This window comes from Penaeus monodon, chromosome 15, assembly GCF_015228065.2.
Source record: "Penaeus monodon isolate SGIC_2016 chromosome 15, NSTDA_Pmon_1, whole genome shotgun sequence".
Classification (NCBI taxonomy): domain Eukaryota; kingdom Metazoa; phylum Arthropoda; class Malacostraca; order Decapoda; family Penaeidae; genus Penaeus; species Penaeus monodon.
The window spans coordinates 12826456-12826683 of record NC_051400.1 but is presented as its reverse complement, the minus strand read 5'-3'; the positions used below and the strand labels follow the sequence as shown (position 1 = coordinate 12826683).

The 228-nt window shown below is 64.5% G+C and overlaps 1 protein-coding gene across 1 annotated transcript in view; it reads left to right on the top strand.

The window, feature by feature from the left end:
- The window catches only part of LOC119582223 (organic cation transporter protein-like), a gene marked incomplete in the record, with an annotated part of 25446 nt that overhangs the window by 22211 nt on the left and 3007 nt on the right, over positions 1-228 (top strand). The window contains 1 exon segment of the mRNA XM_037930454.1: positions 10-164. Within this exon segment, the coding sequence (XP_037786382.1) occupies positions 10-164 (155 nt within the window).

Sequence of the window (228 nt, the reverse complement as noted above, 5' to 3'; positions counted from 1 at the left end):
TCCTGCCAGGGGCCCCTCGTGCCGTGGGCTCCTTCGGTCATCTTCGGCGTGTCGTCTCTCGTGGCTGGCGTGGCCATGCTTCCCATGCACGAGACCCTGGACGCTCCCATGCCCGACACCATCCACGACGTGCCTCACATCAGCCTCAAGCCTAGACTGTCCAGGTGAGCTGCGTGCTGTTTATGGGCGGGGCCTCAGGGATAGGCTGGGAGAGGAGAGAGGAACGTG